The sequence below is a fragment of the Notothenia rossii genome (assembly GCF_949606895.1).
Source record: "Notothenia rossii genome assembly, chromosome: 8".
NCBI lineage: Eukaryota > Metazoa > Chordata > Actinopteri > Perciformes > Nototheniidae > Notothenia > Notothenia rossii.
Genome location: NC_136906.1, coordinates 13,821,003 through 13,835,059, shown reverse-complemented (window position 1 = coordinate 13,835,059; position 14,057 = coordinate 13,821,003). Strand labels below are relative to the sequence as shown.

The 14,057-nt window shown below is 37.6% G+C and overlaps 2 protein-coding genes across 2 annotated transcripts; both read left to right on the top strand.

Annotated features, from left to right (window-relative positions):
- Window positions 1-443: 443 nt before the first annotated feature.
- Window positions 444-1,890, top strand: rln3a (relaxin 3a). Its single transcript, XM_079645521.1, has 2 exons — window positions 444-685; window positions 1,314-1,890. Exons 1-2 carry the CDS (start codon window positions 526-528, stop codon window positions 1,595-1,597), a joined length of 444 nt encoding a protein of 147 aa, XP_079501647.1. The 5' UTR covers window positions 444-525; the 3' UTR covers window positions 1,598-1,890.
- A 1,443-nt stretch (window positions 1,891-3,333) lies between these two features.
- il12rb2l (interleukin 12 receptor, beta 2a, like) lies at window positions 3,334-13,869 on the top strand. Its single transcript, XM_079646877.1, has 15 exons — window positions 3,334-3,465; window positions 3,863-3,958; window positions 5,312-5,453; window positions 5,552-5,700; window positions 5,947-6,083; window positions 6,220-6,361; window positions 6,959-7,035; window positions 7,147-7,375; window positions 8,138-8,332; window positions 10,437-10,541; window positions 10,674-10,820; window positions 11,288-11,446; window positions 11,587-11,659; window positions 12,027-12,120; window positions 12,355-13,869. Exons 2-15 carry the CDS (start codon window positions 3,889-3,891, stop codon window positions 12,745-12,747), a joined length of 2,112 nt encoding a protein of 703 aa, XP_079503003.1. The 5' UTR covers window positions 3,334-3,465; window positions 3,863-3,888; the 3' UTR covers window positions 12,748-13,869.
- Window positions 13,870-14,057: the final 188 nt, after the last annotated feature.

Below are 14,057 nucleotides of genomic sequence, written 5' to 3'. Positions count from 1 at the left end.
TATAGCGTTAATTTAGCCATTTTTAGGGTTAAAATATATAGAAAAATGTATGGCCTTTATCTTAAAGTGCCATGCCTTTACAGAACGTATTGGGACAGGTTTGCTTTTTAAACGTTCTTTATGTCACAGGGTCAGATATTTCTTACATTTGGATTGAAACTGTATATAAAATGTAGGTAAAGTTTAAACTAAGGGACATTAAAGGTGACAGAAATGCTTCTCATGATGAAACACAATTTTATCATCAGGCCTCTGGCATATTCAGTAATTATGCCACCTTTGGTCTTCCTTTTGTCTCCATAAAGGTCTGTGACTGTATCTCTTTTTCAAATCTGTTACAGCAAAGTCCTGCATGCACTGCATGTCTACCATGCAGGGCTTCAACCCCTTTATAAACCACACCTGGGTCAGCTAGAAAGGCATAGCTCTTGCAAACAGGGAGACAGAAATCCAAGTGTTGCTTGAAGCAAAGAACCTCCTGTAATTTTTACCATTTCTATTTTTGCTGTATTTCCTTGTGGTACTATGTGGAAAGCAGTGGTACTGGCTGTGTGTCTGCTGGTGGCTGGGGTTCAGCCCATTGACGTCCCAACATATGGAGTGAAGCTATGTGGCCGTGAGTTCATCCGGGCAGTCATCTTCACCTGTGGAGGCTCTAGATGGAGACGCTCACTCAGGAGTTCAGGTGAGAGGCTGAGGGCACTACATCCATCATTGACCTTGTTAGGTCTCTACCATCACAGTTAGGGTTGTATCTGATGATTACGTATATGATTTTATCTGGTAACTAAAATATGCTTTAGTTGTATGTTTGAGTCATCAAATTAAATCAGAGGTATCAATATTACAATTTATTTCAGTATTTCTGTAGATTTAATGTATGCCCATGATTATGTTTCTTTACCATCTTATGCTCATTTGTGATTGTGTGTAATTTGGCAGAAACACATGTGGCATTATGATTTTATTTTAAATGCAGATATGAAGAAAATATTACTTACATTTGTATTGAACGGTCATACTGTGTGGTATAATTGGCTTAGTCAGTGTTTACATTATATGGAATGTAGAGCTATATTTTCATTTGCACCGTCCTTAGAAGGGTTATCTTGAACCCCAAAATTGTTATTTTGAGCTTTTGACTGTGCACTAGCTTAATTTTTGTTTATCGTTTGCTATTTCCCCAGAAACGTTCCGGGGATTAATTACTCTATTTTCAAATCATGCCATCTTAATAACAAACTATTATTTCATCTCGATATTGAAGAGAAATGCAAGTATGTTTTTTGTAATTCCTTGTTTTGCTGCTGCAGATGATTCAGAGGACCCATTCAGCTCCAGTCAGATGGAGTCCTCGGAGGGCTTGATTCAAAATCCTGTGGTGGAGAGTCTCCTCCAGAGGAACAGAGATCTGAGCTTCACCACTACAGACAGCCATGAGGGAGTGTTCAGCAGGTCAGCCCGCTCTTTCATCACTGAAGAAATCCTGCAAGCCCTACGCAAGGCTGACCGCAAGGGCCGGGACGTGGTGGTGGGCCTGTCCAATGCCTGCTGCAAGTGGGGCTGCAGCAAGAGCGAGATCAGCTCCCTGTGCTGAGTCAACCTTCGCCATATGAGTGAACAAACTGGCAGACATACACAAGTACACAAACAGACACACACTCCTTTTTTTCCACTTGTCATGCATTTAAGACATTCTTTATTGAGTTAAACTATTGTGAACTGTTTAATTTGTTCTTTCTTTGAATTGTAAGGAAAGGGCTGCCATGTGTTTTAAATGTTTACATATTATTTTATGGTTACAAATGAACAGCCTTAATTATTAGTCTTGAACCAAGCAGTTTTGTCTTGTCCAATAATTGTCACACACATTGTAATAAACGTTTTTCTGCGTCTGTAGATTGTTGGTATTTTGCATTTGTAGAGAATGCTTCCCTTTTAGTGAAGTGGTTCCAAAAGGTCACAAGATCAATAGATGAGACATTATTTGGAGAGCAACAAAGAAACAATACTAAAAAGGAATAGAATACACTACAGAACAATTACAATTAATCACAAGTCTATATATTTTTCAAACTATTCTTTGTTGACCAGCAAGTATCTATCTTTAAATGAGTCAAAGTTCTTTAAAATTAATCTTAAGCAGCATGTTCATATGTTTTGATTATAATTATTGATGCATTAGAGTGTGATCTAATGTGGTAAAGGTAGAGTTACTCCAGCTGTAACTAAAGTCTTATTAAGTGTTGATTATATTTTCACATCATTGAACAAAATCTCCAAAGTAACTAAAACTAAAAGTATAAGATTTACCTCTGAACTTTAGAGGGGTAGAAGTACAAAGTACCAACAAATAGAAATACCCAAGTAAAGTAAAAGTCCCTCAAAATTGTACTTAAGTGTCATGCAGCACTTGATTAAATGTACTTATTTACTTCACTCCATTGATACTGTGCAGTGAGTTTCAAGTGAGCTCTTATCAGTTACTGTGATATCTGGTGAGGTTTATTATCACAAAAGCTAAGACAAAAGTCACCAGTGTTGTTTCGATATGATATTAAATGATTTTAGGGGCGTAAGGTAACTAAGTAACTCAAGGCAAGTGAAGTTTGTTTATATAGCACCTTTCAACACAAGGTAATTCAAAGTGCTTGACAAAAATGAAAGAGCATTAAGAAATAGTGCAGCGGAAACACATTATACAATTGAAAAACAGTCATTAAAAAGCAAAGATAATAAAATAAACATAAAACATGAAAAACAGACCCGTCCCAGTACTTAAGTACAATTTTGAGATACTTGTACCTTACTTGAGTATTTCAATGTTTTGCTACTTTGTACTTCAACCCCACTTCAATTCAGAGGTAAAGTGCACTTTAAATCCTCTTCATATTTTATACCTTTAGTTTCTTTGCAGATTTTGATAAATAAGATACAAATATAAACAACACTTAAAAAATACTTTAGTTGGTGATACATTTACAAGTTATCCTGCAGTATACAAAGTATTTAAACTAGCTCCACCTTTACCAGCTTTGATAAACACATGAATGCATCAATAATTATAATCAAAACATATCATATATAATTCTGAAATGGGCCAATTTGCACAATGAGTACTTTTACTGAAGTATATTTTGAAAGTTGTACTTTTACTTGAGTAACATTTATATTGCAGGACTTTTACCTGTAACGAGGTATTCCTACAGTTTGGTACTTCTACTTTTACAAGTAGTAGCCTACTGAGTACTTCTCCCTCTGATTGTTTTGGACCTGCAGCAGACAGTGCAGGAAGTGTAAAAGTCTGTTTACGTCACGGCATTTCCAGAAAGGGGCGTGGCGACCCATCGGGATGAGGCACCGGTGGTAAAACCTGAACATTTTAAACTTCACAACAAACTTTGAAACAAGGTTGTATATGGCTGCGGGACGCACGACAGACACTCAAGCGTGTCTCATAACGAGGTAAATGTTTTGAAGTTATATTGAATCACTAAGCATCTTTAAACATGTCACTTTAAATGTAACAAAATTCAGATACGAACTACGGTTTTGCGCAACTTTCACTTAGTATTTGGACTGTTGCCGCTGTGCCTTTATGTATTAACTATATACCGTTACTACGTATGCATAAACTCACTAACGTTACAGTACATATAACGGGACTGTCCGCATGTATGTTATTTATGTACAAGTTCACAATGTACAGCGTTTCGATGCACGTGCTCGTGATTATGACTCACTACATACAACCCGAATAAATACTCAAATGCTTTTTTTAAATACATGTTGAATGTTGCCCCTTCTGTGGATGATACATTTTCTGTGTATTCATATGTATATATGTGTATTATTTGTACAGGCACTAAAGGTCTGGGTCCAAATGTAATGGCCACACTTTGGACAGGGTCGCTTCTTTCCATTTTGTTGGCCAACCTGCTAAATTGTCTTGCTCAAGGTAGGCTTATTTTGTGTTTTTGCTATGTAAATTAAATTATGTATATGCTAAATTCTTCATTTCCATCATATTTTTACTGTGCTTTTGTTACTCTGTGTGTGTTTTTTCTAATGTATAAATTGACTACCCTATATGTAGAGAAAATATTGCCAATTTAGTCCACTACATTTATTTATAAGATCTATTAGACTTCCTACTTCGCCGCCTAGTATTGTTCACTTACTAAATAAATGATCTGCTTGTCATTACGTTGTGTTTAAAACCTAAATACCAAAGGTTGGATAAAGTAAAGTTTGTCAAACTAGCTCAAATTCAACCAGCTACAACAATACATTTCCCTGATGGGATGTTGTGCTTACACTAAAGGCATTACATCAAGCTTTACATGTTTTGACGAAGGGCTATTTGTACCAAAACATGCCGAGAAAAATGTTGACTTCAGTATGATCTGGCATTAATGTATCTTCTTTAGAAGAAGGAAGTGGTTACAAAGGAACGTTGCATTTGGGCACAGACCTAAACAAGGCCTCATTTCCTGTTAATGTTAAAGTTGGTGCTCTTCCTCGCAAGATGCGGTGCACAGGCATTTATTTGATAATAACTGAAACGTTTTTGAGCAATAATTTCAATGTAAAAAAAGGTGTGAGTGAGTTTGTGGGTATGGGCGGATACACGTAAGAGTGTTTAGATCTCTGTACTTTTCTTGTGGTGAAGAACATTCACATGTTGCTTTCTGGTGCTTTCTTATATTCTCTATCAGCTATTCACTGGCCATCTCTTTACTGTTTTGAAAATTAAAACTATCTGACGAAAACACTAATGAATAGTAATAAGAATTCATATTTAAATTGCACTGGTAAAAGTGCTCAAACTGACAGTAAATATATACTGGATGTTTTGACTGGAATGAACTATGGAGAGTTTTTTAAAAAGCTTGAACTGTTTTTATTTGAATGTTTCTTTGAAAATGACTTTTTTTTTTACTCACGATATCCTGGAAGTCTGTCACAGTATATTCCCCTATTGTGACTGATGCTTCCATTTTGGCATGGCATGTATTGTTCAGGACAGTATAATGCTTAAGGAGCACTTCATACAACACGTGTTAAGTGGTGTTTAAGAGTAATGAAGCACCTGTCTTTCTGATGACATGGTTGGAGTTCTACATTCCTATTTTTTCTCATACACTAACCTAACACAGCCTAATTCAACAGCTCCTACTTTTGTGAAAATGATAATGGTCAGTTTCAGTTGAAACACTTTTCGTTTCAAAATGAGATATTTGTATAGGAATATACTTTGAACAGAGTTTTTCACTTTTGGTTGTATCCCTTATCCTGTTTATTCTTACAGCTCCTCCTGTTGCTCCCTCTCCTCCTGAGTGCTCTATCCCATGTGGTGAGAAAAACAATTGCGTAGATATCCACTGTAATCCCGGGTTGGACCCTCGGAACTCCACAGAGTACAGCCTGCACTGGGAGCCAGCAGATAGCGAGTAAACACAAACTAACATATTCAATGTCATGTCATCTGACAACTTTAAAAATGTTGATAAAATGTGTTTTAAACCTCTTGTCTTTTCCTCTTTTCCAGGGAGAGGCAGGGGATCAGTGCTAACACTTCGGATTGGATTATCTGTCGCGAACAATACAACCACGGGAAACTTCGTGTTTGGGTCCAGGCTAAGAACCAGTATGGTTCTGCTAAATCTCCATACTCAATACTCAATACTGAAAATATCCGTGAGTCAGTCTTGAACGTTCTCGTGTTTGAATACAGACAAGGCCACTATCAGCAGTAATAATAATAATTATTATTATAATAATAATAGTATTTGAAGCCAACCATTATGACCATTGTTTACCTATTTATGGGGGAAAAGTTGGTACTGACTTTTGTCACTCCTAATATTAATCTTGAAATGACTGATTTAGATTGAAGTGATACTTCATATTGGATTGTTTTTGTGTATATGTCTTTTTTTCTAGGCAAGCTGCCCCCTCCAAAAGTTGCATCGCATCAAGAGTCCTTCAAAATTGACTGGACTTTCACCTGTGATGAGCAGCTCTCTTTGAGACATTGTGATGTCCGATATCGGACTGAGGCAGAACAAGACTGGCATGAGGTGTCTGGTTTAGGTTTTATCTTTCACTACTTTCCTTTTCTTCACCTCAAACATTTGGAATTGTCGATTGACTAAAGCTATGTCAACTGAATGAATGCTTAAACTCCCCCCCCCCCCCCCCTCTCTCTCTACACAGGATGAGGATGAGAATGATCTCAGCTATACAATGGACGATCCCCAGCCCAGCACTGTCTATGAACTTCAAGTTTGTTGTTCCTGTGGCAAAGGCTTGAAGAGCGACTGGAGTGCAATCCAGAGATTACGAAGCACAGAGACCGGTGGGTCCATTATGTCCAGTTTGTTTTTGTTTTTGTTTTTGTTCTACTGTTGAGTTAAAAAACAGTTTGACATTTTGTGAATAACATTTTTTTTTTCTGAGGCGTTAAGATTAGAAGATTGTTAGATTAGATTAGATTCAACTTTATTGTCATTGCACAAAGTACTGCTGATGATGGTATTGTTTTTTTAACTTTAGTCTTTGTGTTTGTGTCATCATCACAAAATGTACTCCTGTAAACACTTACTGTAGCTGAAACTACCACAGAAGGGGTTTTGAGTAATTGTTCAGGTGTTGTGACTGTGTAAGATACAGTTATGAAACCGTAAAGTTGTGTTGTTTCTTGCAGCGGCTTGAGTGAACCAATTGGAAGACATTCACTTAACAGATATTTACTTATGTGTTTAATGGAGACAGTTATAATGCAAAGATCAAACAAAGAGGTCTCCTCTAATTTACCCCACCGGTATCATCCCCCCTACTTAACAAAATTAACATTTTACCTGCAAAAACTGAACCAAGGAATTCAGAAAACCTGCACTAGGTTTTAATTTTGTAATTTTCTTTCTGGTCTCTTATTTGGTCCTCCCTTCTTTAGCCCCTGTTGGAGTGCTGGATCTATGGCAGGACTGTGGCATAACTCAGCAAGGCTCTGTCTGTGCTTTGACCTGGAAGGTAGGTAAACAATTACATACAATCATTATTCTCTCACTGAAATAAAGAACCACAGGCTCACTTTATCCAGACTTTCTGTGGCTAACCTGTCTTTCTCCACGCCCTATCAAGAAACTTCCTCCGACTTGTGGTCTAATTCTGGGATATGAAGCCAGACTGTCTTACAACGGCACTCTGGTGTTCCTGAATGTGTCTACAGCTGAGCCAAAGGGCTTATTGGTGTGTGAGGAGATACAATGCCACCTCACGTCCTCTCTAAAGGACGTATCCTCAGTCAGTGTATCTGCCTACAATGCTCAGGGGGCCACGGTGCCGTCTTACCTCACTTTGCCGATACCAGGTATCTTTTGATCTCCCATACTGTGGCTGTGTTTGAAATCACTGTTGACATACTGCATACTTCATACTCAATAAGCATGTACTGCATACTGCAGAAATGTGATGATTTAGAATGCCATTACCAGTAGTATATAGATGCACAGTGTACATCACATCACTGTGATTAACGGTCCGAACTAAAGTTAAATAATATTGTTTATCACAAATGTAAACCATACTCACCTTTCCTATTTCATATTTTTTGAAGGCTTGATAAAACAACTAAAACATTACTGTCACTAGCCATCTTTAATTATTATTTAACTAACGCTTGAGTTTTTAACACGTCGGCTTAGCGCTCCTTACTGACAGTTGAGTAAGTCCATTTTGCTTTCTTCTCATAATCAGAAATTCTTGCCAATCTCTTTTAAATCTAGTCATCTCTCGCATAAACAGAATCTATATAATTTTCTGTTGAAACGCACTACACACTCAAATGTTTCAAGCCATAATTAGAATGAAAAGTATGTAACTTTGATAGAATATGTGCTAAAAGTAGATACATATCATCAAAGGTCATTTATTGTAAGATCAAAACAAGTCAGTTTTTCAAATATGGAATAATTGACACAATATATAAAATATCTTAAACATTTCTCAATTAAATCTAGGCTTTTTTTGGTTCTTCAGTAAAATTCACTTTGAGCAGCTTTGTAAAATAAGGTAATTGAAAGAATATTTGTATTATCAAAATCAAATAACAAAGCATTTGTGTCTTTCTAAGGTAAAGAGAAAACAGATCAAGCTATTCACGTTGAGATGAATGAAGAGAACCTCACTGTATCCTGGGATTCACCCTCTCAGCCCTCAGACAACCTGAAGGAACATGTGGTGCAATACAAACAAGCTGGCTGTCCTCCAGGCCAAGGATTTGATTGGGTCAAAGCTACCACAAACCAAACAACAGCCCTTTTTAAAGGTCAGTTTATTTTGGATATGTTTATAGTAATACAACATGCAACAATGCTGCCTCGATCTTTCAAACGTCTGATTGAGAAGCCCTAGAAAGCAATACAGACCATTCATTTCAATTAGAAATACACTTCAAAGTAGTATTCTTTGTGCTGCAATCAAACTGCATTTGTTTCCAAACAAATATTGATTTTTATTTGACCATAAAGATGAATCTACTTGTTGTTATATATACACTGGAGGAAATAAGTTTAATATTTGATCCCCTGCATATTTTGTAAGTTTACCCACTTACAAAGAAATGAACAGTCTGTCATTTTAATGGTAGGTTTATATGAACAGTGAGAGGAAGAATATCAAAAAGAAAATCCAGAAAATGACGTTATATCAAAAATAAAAATTGATTTGCATTTAACTGTGGGAAATAAGTATTTGATCCCCTCGCAAAACATGTCTTAGTACTTGGTGGAGAAACCCTTGTTGGACACACAGAGGTCATCTCAGGGAGGATTGTGGTCCACTCCTCTCTGAAGATCCTCTCCAAATCCTTCCGGTGTTTAGGCTGATGCTTGGCCTCTCGAAACTTCAGATCCCTCCACAGATTTTCTATGGGATTACGGTCCGGGGACTGGCTAGGCCCCTCCATCACCTACATGTACTTCTTCTTTAGCTAATCCTGTGCTGCCTTGTCCGTATGTTCAGGTTTATCATCCTGCTGGAAGACCCATCCATGACCCGTTTTCAGTGTCCTGGCTGAGTACGGTACATGACCCCGGACATCCTCTCCTCGATGAGGGAAGTCTTCCTGTCCCTTTAGCAGAGAAACACCCCCAAAGCATGATGTTTCCACCTCCATGCTTGACGTGGGGATGGTGTGCTGGGGGTTATAGTCAGCATTTCTCTTCCTCCAAACACGGCGGGTCGAGTTGATGCCAAAGATCAACATTTGTGTTTCATCTGACCACATCATCTTTTCCCATGCCTTCTCTGAATCCTTCAGATGTTCATTGGCAAACTTCAGATGGGCCTTCTATCTGCCTTCTTGAGGAGGGGGACCTTGCGTGCGGCGCTGCAGGATTTCATCCATTATGGTGTAGTGTGTTACCAATAGTTTTCTTGGTCACTGTGGTCCCAGCTGCCTTGAGATCATTAACAAGTTCCTCCTGTGCAGTTCTAAGCTGATACCTCACCTTTCTCATGATTATCAATACCCCACGGGGCGAGATCTTGTGTGGAGCCCCAGACCGAGGGCAATTGATGCTCATTTTGTGTTACTTCCATTTAGAAACACACACATTCTTCTTCTGAATAATCGCCCCAACAGTTGTCTCCTTCTCACCAAGCTGCTTTCTGATGGTCGTGTAGCCGATCCCAGCCTTGTGCAGGTCTAAATGATGTCCCTGAGGTCCTTAGACAGCTCTTTAGTCTTGCCCATGGTGGAGAGGTTGGAATCGGATTGATTGATTCTGTGGACAGGTTTCTTTTATACAGGCAAACAAGTTGATATTAGGAGTACTTTTTTAAAAGAAGAGGACTTATGTAACCGATCTGTTGGAGCCAGAATTATTGTCGGTCACAAGGGGATCAAATACTTATTTCCCACAGTTAAATGCAAATCAAGTTCTATCTTATATTTATTTCCTCCACTGTATCTGTAACAACATGGCTGCTGTTACTGTCCAAATCAAGGAACATCTGTAAAGATCCCAAAGTACTAAATCCCCCTGCTAAAATACTAGTAGCATTAATAAGCAGGCTTGTTCACATTGCTCTGGTTGTTCCCTTGCATTGGGATATCTACTGTGGCAATTTGTTGAGTTGCCTCATTGCAAACTCTCTGGTAAGCAGAGATTTAGCTTGTATGACCAGGGCTTTTATTGTGAGAAGGGGATCATGACCGGGTGGCTGACAGGATTGTGTTGTAAAGCACGGCTTATATAGAACCAATCTAAATGCACATGGTATAATTATTCTACAGCCATTACATTTAGCAATCAACTTTTACTTGATGATCTTAATTGAAGAAAAAATGTTGTCGCTTATCCACCTCTCAATAATAATCACCACTCTATGATTGCCTGTTGAACTCTGGTGTGTGTCTCCATCTGCAGGTCAATATAAAAAGTACACCCCGTACCAAGTGTCACTGTTCACTTTATCACATGGCAGTGAAGTCCATCACATTTCATCCGTTATTCGATATTCACTTGAAGGATGTAAGTATTTTAGCATTTTTTTCAGCTGTCTTTATTTAAATATTACAGTTTATTTCAATAAAACATGTTGTCTCTTCTCATCAAATACACTGGACTTGTAACTATCATGTACTTCTCTCTGTATAATTTCAGCCCCCTCCGCAGTGCCATCATTTAAGGTGTTCTCGATTGCTGCCACTCAAGTGACCTTGTTTTGGGAGTCTGTTCCTCTATCCAAACAGCGTGGGGTGATCCTGCACTACCAAATATTTGTATACAGTGGAGTACACATACAAACCGGTAGGCTACACAGCAATAATATATAGCAAAGGGTAAAAGCGTGAATCTCCAGTGATGTTTGCCAAGAACAATGATTTGATGGAATGCAATGCACACATTCATTTTCAAAAAACAACGTTTCATCTAGCAATATAAGTTGCCCAAATGTGGTTTATGGCTACATACCTGAAACACTAATGACACCCCCACCTGCCATAGCTGCACTACTGTGCTAAGTGCAACTGTTAGCCCGCTTTACTAAATGTGGAAAATGCTAAACAATATCAGCATGTTAGCATTGTTAAAGTGATGAGTTGAATGTCAAAATCGATCCCAACTCTTGAATTGGTTCTGTTAAACTTATTTATTGAATGTATAAAATAATGATGAATATATTAAAATAAATATAATTAATCATGCTAGAGTAATGATATACTTTGGTGATTATCTGGTCACTAACTTTACCTCAAATGATTTTTCTTTTCTAGTGCACAATGCGAGTGCATCTCCACAGCATAAAAATACTTATAAGCTGGAGAATCTCACTCCAGAGCAGGACTATGAGGTGCGAATAAGAGCCGTGACGGCAGCCGGGCCCGGAGCAAATGCCACCGTAAAGTTCAAAACGAAACACCGTGAAGATTACGGTATTGCTTCACATCTCAATTATTTTTCTTTTTGAATGTGATTAGCCATTTTGAGAGGTGTCATTTGATTATTCTTAAACCATAACAGGTTGGTCCGTCACATTACTGGCTTTAATCCCCCCATTCACTCTCTTTTGCAGCCCGCCGAATATTACCAATTGTGCTTGTAGTCCTTTCTGTGGTTGTGATATGCTTCGTCATTGCCTTATGCAGGTAAGATATTCATCTTTAACAACTTGTCATTGTTTTTTTTCATATTGCTCAACCTATATTGTCCTCTGAGTTATGCATAGCTGTTATACATCATGTATTGGTGTTATCCAATGTGTGAATATTGAAGCTAGTAAGTCCAAAGTCAACTTTAATGTCAATTTTTATATGTGTTTGTACAGCCAGAGAGATCGCAATAACGTTTCCAACAATCCCAAATACAATAATACAAATATACAAATATGTATACAAATATGTATAAATATGTATATCCTCTATACATATTTGTATGACAGTTCATGTTCATATTTTCTTTTTGAATATGGGTGTCTTATACTGTTTTTTGTTTCTAATCCCTTTTGTCTCTTAGTATTTTTGGGCGAGAGAACAAAGCGTGTCTTCCAAGTTTCTATTACAAAGTGCCAGATGCCCGTAACAGCAACATTTTCAAAAACAAGCACCTGGTAAGAGATTGACAAAGAAATTGCTAATTTGTCTTCTTACAGTATGTCAGAAAATGATTTAAACTGATTGTTGTTCTTGAGTTATATTATTATTTTGCTAATCCAATGGTATCACCTTATCCCATTTACAACTACAATTCACGTTAGGTTGTCAAGTACTAGTTGGATTGTGTATAACCAAAACATAACAGAAGAGCCTGGCTAAATATTGGTTCTGTCTTTGATCTCCAATAGATTAGTGACTCTTTGGGTTGGATCTGCATTCCCCTCTTTGAGCTACATCCCAAGATCTCTTTGTTGGAGGTTGTGGAAATCCGAAGCAGGGTTATTAAGTCCTCCCTGGAAAAAGCCTCCGACCCTGAAGGATTAACAAGGCCAGTGATCGGAGATGAGTGTTCACAGATGGACAGTCAAGACGATAAGAGGGAGGAAGCTGTCCCAGAGGAGTGTCACAGGGTAGACCATAGATACGAAAGAGAAGAGTACAGCAAAATGGTTGACTCCGAAGAGGAGAGGGACAGGAAGGAGGAGAACGGGGAAGATTGCTTGAGCTCATCAGAGGAAGATCAGTCAACGTCGGGCTACGAAAAGCACTTTATGCCCACTACTTTTGAACTTAGAGTTTGATGTTTTCTCTATGAATGGACTGCATTTGAATGGATTACATTTAGACAGTGAATGACCCCTCAAAGCTCAAAGTCAGAATTCACCCATTCACTCACGTTCATACAGAGGCATAGGCTTCCATACAAGGTGCTACCTGCTCAGGGAGACACACAAGCCATTGGGAGCAATTTTGGGTTAAGTGTCATTAACGTATCGACATTCATCTCACATGTTTTTTCTTTTTTCTTTGAAATGTGCAGGACATGTTTGATTTTAGACCATGACCCTCAGGAAAGGTTTCAGTAGCATCTCTGCATGCCCCAGGAGGGTGGGCGCAGGTCATTGGAAATGTACCAAAGCTTATCACAGTCAGGCAGTTTTTCTCTCTAACCTGACTTCTACATTTAAATATTACTTATTAAACACATGGCAATCACTTTCCTTACATTTCCTTTTTAAATTACATCTCAAATGTAGGCCCCCATTGTTGTGGGTAAGGCAAAACAACGCATTTGGCCACAGACTGACAATTTACTGGGGGTGCAGTAAATAGTATTTATTTTATGGTCGACACATTAATCCAGACTGGACCCTACATATAAAGTAAATTAGGAATCATTTGTGATGATAGCACCACACATAATGACATGTATAAGTATATCAGGATACTGTTTGGAATGTAAGTACATTTGTGTTGCGTAAGTATGTATAGTATGGATATTTAAAAGGAAAAGCCATGCTAAAACGTAGTTTTTCTAATCAGGTGTCCCTGAATGAATGCCCTATCCGTTGGCTGAGGATGTTTTTGTTCAATTTGAATTATTAACTTCCAGATAAGCTTGTGAATGTTGGACATTTGATCATGTGTTAATATGTAAAGCAGAAAAGCCTATAAACATACAAATCAATTTAAGATCTACAGGAACTTTTGCTATTTTGAACCGACTGAATGTAAATGTTAAAATGTGATATCTGGAGTTAATTCATGATATATTTCTAGTAAGGCAATGTAACCACTTCCTTTTTAAACTGGTCTTTAATCCTTAACATTTCCTTGCACATTTGATATTGCATCTTTTACATGATATTGCATTTTTTACATGGTTTGTATGTGTAAATAAAGACATTTGAATTGTAGCCTAACTAATACACACTTTATTTAATATGAAAACGTTATAATATTCCTTTATTTCATGATCAAAACACCACCCACATCCTGTAAATGCTTTCATGATTTATAACATATACATTTACTGTTATGTTAATTAATCCGTACGATCATATGTATTTATTATTATGATTTGTGCTTAATTTTTAATCATTATCATAAA